The sequence below is a fragment of the Halyomorpha halys genome, unplaced genomic scaffold, assembly GCF_000696795.3.
Source record: "Halyomorpha halys isolate HHAL.00 unplaced genomic scaffold, Hhal_1.1 Scaffold2125.1, whole genome shotgun sequence".
Classification (NCBI taxonomy): Eukaryota; Metazoa; Arthropoda; class Insecta; order Hemiptera; family Pentatomidae; genus Halyomorpha; species Halyomorpha halys.
Window position 1 is genome coordinate 25,625 of NW_027106509.1, and position 5,202 is coordinate 30,826.

Genomic DNA, 5,202 nt, shown 5'->3' on the forward strand with positions numbered 1-5,202 from the left:
AACAAATGAGCAATATTAAAATGATACATAAAATAAAACATATTAAAAACCCTTTATACATCAAAATATACTATTTACTAAAAAAGAGCATATTACAATATATATAAGAAAGGGGGCAGGAATGAATGCCAAAATTATAGAGGCATCTGAGTTCAGAGTTCCATATCAAGGATAATTCTGAAGGGTAAATTAGAAGAGGAGTTTGTTACCCCAGAGGAACACTTCGGCTTCACTGCAGCTAAGTCAGGATTGGAAAGCATATTTGTCCTAAGGCAGCTCATAGAAAAATTAATGTAGAAAGGAAGGGCTATACACATAGCTTTTATAGACTTAGAACAGGCTTATTACTTAAAAAGGCAACTCCTAGAGGTGTAGGGAGAGGAACAAGAAGTTCAGCTACAATCCACTGGACACAGCACCTTGAGCCTCACCAAAGCTCTCAAATTTATACATTACCTTCTTTTATAAAACCGTATTGTTATTTTTACATATTATTAATTTTTGTATATACTACTTGACAATTCAGATAAAATAATAAATAAATTATGCCAAAATAACGCACAAAACTACATCAAGCAGATGAGATAAGGCTGCTGCAAACCTTATCATGAGATAAGGTATGCACTAGGCCTATAAATAAGGGTCTTAAAAAGTCCATAATTGAAAAAAGAAAACACATATCCACAGCCTCTACTTGAGATAGATTTGGTTAATAGCCGATCCCAATTTCTAAGTGGTTGTTAATGTTTGATCTCCCTTGACATGATCACTCTCCTCTAACTGTTATCCCTTGAAACCTCCGGCGACGTAAGCTCCAGCTACGACACTACCATCTGGTCTTACAAACTTCCTTTGGCTCTGTGGACCAGTACCTGGTTGGACTAGTTCCTGGCAGGACGATGTCACTTTCCTGGATGAATCTGGCGTTAGCTACCCTGGCATACCACTCTCCTATTTATCAGAATAGTACCCAGGTCAAGGCCTTTTGGACAAGCAAAATAACCAAGAGAACAACCCACCTGGACTGAATGATAAAACCTGCAAAAGTAAGTTTTTCTTTTTTATGTTTCTCTGAGTTATGCTAGTTTTTTTTTCACTCCTGATGAAGAGGTGAAAAAACAAAAAATCGGATTGAAAGGTCAGAACAAATAAATAAGTTTAGTTTATTTGTGTATTTTGGCAGACCGTATCTCCGACCATCTTCTCCTCACATTAATGCACTGTCAGCTATTAACACCTCATTATACATCTTTTATTTATCAATTGAATAACATTTTAGATTACAATTTGTCCCTTTTCAAACCTAGCTCATCATAGCCGATCAATTCTAGCAGGGAAATCTTAATATTGTAATAGGGTAGTAGTAGATTTACAATACTAGCAGTACCAGGCTGATTGAGTGAGCTCCTTCTCCAAATAGGAGATTTGAGCTCCAATTTCAATAGATAAAATTTCCTACTAGAATTGACAGTTCTATTCTAATTATCATTCTAGTATTAATATTTTGTACCTTAAGAGGGAATGCTTGATCATTTTAATAAAAGTTTAATTCATTATTTAATTTCCAGAACTTTCACTTCAGTTAACCAGCCCCAAGATTTCCACTTTTTTTTTTTTAAAGCATTCTACATCACCATAATTAAAAGCACTTATATTATACATTGAAATATTAGTATCTGTCTTATATAAATATGTGTCCAGAATTATGGTAACACATTTTGTCATATAATTGAGATAAAACTAAAAAAACACATAAAATGTCTATAATTCAATAATGATTGTGTTATCCATATAATAAAAACATTTTTCCAATGTTTTAGTCTAAAACTGGATGTTTAACATTTACCAAACAGAAAGAGTGGGAGAAGACCTGGACTCAGAAATGTTACGTTACTTAATTTTTAGAAACGGCTAATAAAATGAGTCTTTTTTAATTTAATTTTTTATTATAAAATGTCCTTAGCTTAAATTTATTTATACAAGACATAAGTTAAAAAAGTCAAACATTTAGTTTTTTTTATTACATATTTTCCTGAAATGGTACTTAGCACATCATCATCATATACAAAATATAATATACTATAAAAGGTCACATAAATATGTACATGCTTATAAGTTTTAGTATTATATATTGAAAAATATTTTTTTATAAATCCTCCTTGCTTATAAAATGCTTTTTGAGAAAGTTTAAGATGTTGCTCACAAATATTACTTTGTTTAATATAATATAATAACTTCATATTTACTTTTTCATCCTTACTTTCATATCTCTGAAGCATATAAAAAACTAATTGTTCTTAAGAATAGTTTGTCAATATAAAAATGTGAGATTACTAGAGTTTTAATTTTCTTTCGAAGGTTTCTGAAGATTGTCTTCTATGGGTTTATTTGGTATTATCAGCATTAAACCTCCAATTACTGAAAAAAAATTGTATTAATTATAATTGAATTTCTTTTGCCTATAATATATAGAAAATAGATAACTTTTTTTATAAGAATTTTAAAAACTAATCCTTTTGTTATCAACTTACCTAATCCTAATAATGCCATTCCATAAAATAAGCACTCACAATAAGTATAGATGAGGTTTGCCATTAGAAAGTTCAAAGATAAAATACCTATCCTTGAAACCAACATTAAAACACTGATGCTGGTTGCTCTGCAAAAGACATTTAGGTTAGTTTTAATAAATTTTACAAGTGTAGATGCAAAATTAAATAGGATTGTTTTAACACGATTTAGAACTATCAAACACAAGAATACAAGAATTGGAATGAAAAAATCATACTGCACATGCTCCTGTTAGTTTGATGATAGTTTTGACTCGTGTTGGAACAAACCTGATAATTGTTTTATTGATAAATAAAGATTTTTGTATTGAGGACAAGATTAATAAGATTATATCTTTAGAATGCCACAAGAAATTGGTAAAAAAGAAAAAGGACAGAAAAGGCTAAGAAAAATATAACATAATTTTATACCAATTAGCGCATGAAAGTAGTATAGGTATTGTGGCCATCATGTTAAAATATAAAAATACTGATGTGTATGGTATATGTGTGTGGTAGTTTGTAGGTGTATGTATATTATGTGTATCCGTACATATGTATATTTATTTATGATATATTTACATTTCTATGAATATAGATATTGGTTATTATTCCATTGCATATAATATGAGTAGAAACTAGGCCGATAACACAATAAATGTATTACGACTTAAGGATAGGAACTTGGAAAAAGTTCTCCCAGTTAGAATCTGTAAACATAGTCTGTGAACTCAGTATTAATTTAGTTGTAAGCAGTTAACAATATTTTGATGTTGATAATGCAGATGTTATTTATGTAAGGTTATGTTAATTTGTAAATGTCACACCGCATGAAAAATAAATGTAAAATAACAAGAATGAATAAGTCAAGTAAAAACAAAGAAAATAGTTGGGTGTGTTGATATCTTCTTTAAAAAGAAGAATCCTCAAAACCAAAGAAAGAATATAAGAAATAATACTCAATAATTAAAAAAAATTAACATTTTAAGATCTATAGTCAATTAATAGCTTTAATTATCACTAAATGATAGTTAGAATGAATGAAGTTTTACAATACCTGATTCTTGTTGGAAATATCTGGACTACTACATTTAAGACGCAAAAAATACAAATGCCATACAGACCCATAAAAATTGAGATTATGATTGGCACATAATCTGCACTAATAAGTGGTATTGCCAATGAGCAAGCTATGCCAGCCAGGATACAGATCACTAAAATCAAAAGTTAATTTTTTAATATTAATTATTATTTGTATGTTATTATCTTTTGGTAAAGGTTTTTTATTAAGTATTTTGGCAAGCAGCCCTATCCATAATGTTTTTCTTAGCTTTTATTTTTTATTTGTTTATTTATTATAGATATGTTTTTTCTTATAATATTTTTTCAATTTATTTATTGACGTTTAAAACTGTATTTACATAAAAATACATGTATTACATAAATGTGATGTTACAATGGCATGATACAGACTTGTAGGGAACATATATACGTTTTGTTTCTCAATTTTATTTTTAAATAATAATCATTTTTTAAATATATTTACTTACTAAATTTTCATATACATTATTTTCTTTTTTTCCCTCTAGTATGTTCTTAAAATGCTTTAATCTTCATATAATACACTCTACATTTTTTTCCAATAGTGCTAATGTATTTATATTATCAATTATCTTATTATTTTCTTGTTATTATGTTTTTTTTTTCATTTATTCTGGCTGTTATCTTTTTTTTTTTCTCAGCCCTGTGAAGGCCTGAAATTTTGACTGAAACGTTGGAACAAATAAATAAGTTTTACTTATTGGTTTTCTTTTCTGACCGCACATTCAGAAATCTTATCCTGATATAATATCAACGGCCAACAAGTAACGCATAATTATAAATATATAAATTTAAATTCTATAAAAGCATTATATAAAGAACAAAATAAAAGTTATGGCACTTGTTAATACAACATTTGCGATTATTTTTAACAAAATATTAACCATTATTTAAAAACAACATTAGTATCTGTGTAACTTACATTGGATTGTTTTCATTCCTATGTAATTGACGACAAATAAGAGAGCTAGCTGCCCTATGAGACCACCAGTATTCACCAACATCATTTTTGAAAAAACTGCCTCACTTTTCATATTTTCCTGAAGAATCATATTTAATTAACAATGTTTTTATTACATATCTTATAGTAACATTTTTACTGTTGTGTTAAACTTCAAGCTTACTGTTGTTAAGTTGCTTCTCCACAAGTTACCTTCTTGGAGAAGGGGACAGAATCCTTCTTCTGGATCCAATGTCGATGTATTGACTAATGTAAGAATTTCTGGCATCCACAATTGGATAATATTATACCTGGAATCAATCATGACATGATTTACTTATACAATGTTATTAACTTGGTATATAACTTTGATTTGCAACAGTACTCTGCTATAATTAGGAACTATTTAAAATATAAAATAAAAAAACTATACATGAATATGCTGATATTAATATTATTATTTTTTAAATGTGTTTTTTTTTAAATATATACAAAGAAGAAACAGCGATAGTAACAAACTGTGATATGACATTAATCCCTCAAATACTAACCAACTGGCTCTTTCCAGTGTAGCTGTCATACATAATTGCAAAGAGCTCTCCAATCAAAGGA

General features: G+C 28.6%; 1 protein-coding gene across 1 annotated transcript; it reads right to left on the minus strand.

Annotated features, from left to right (window-relative positions):
• Window positions 1–1,968: 1,968 nt before the first annotated feature.
• Window positions 1,969–4,885, minus strand: LOC106691161 (uncharacterized; the record flags this gene model as incomplete). Its single annotated transcript, XM_014436837.3, is given in 5 exon segments — window positions 1,969–2,418; window positions 2,532–2,659; window positions 3,607–3,763; window positions 4,573–4,690; window positions 4,775–4,885. Coding segments are annotated over 5 exon segments (591 nt in total), but the record flags the coding sequence as incomplete, so codon positions are not given.
• Window positions 4,886–5,202: the final 317 nt, after the last annotated feature.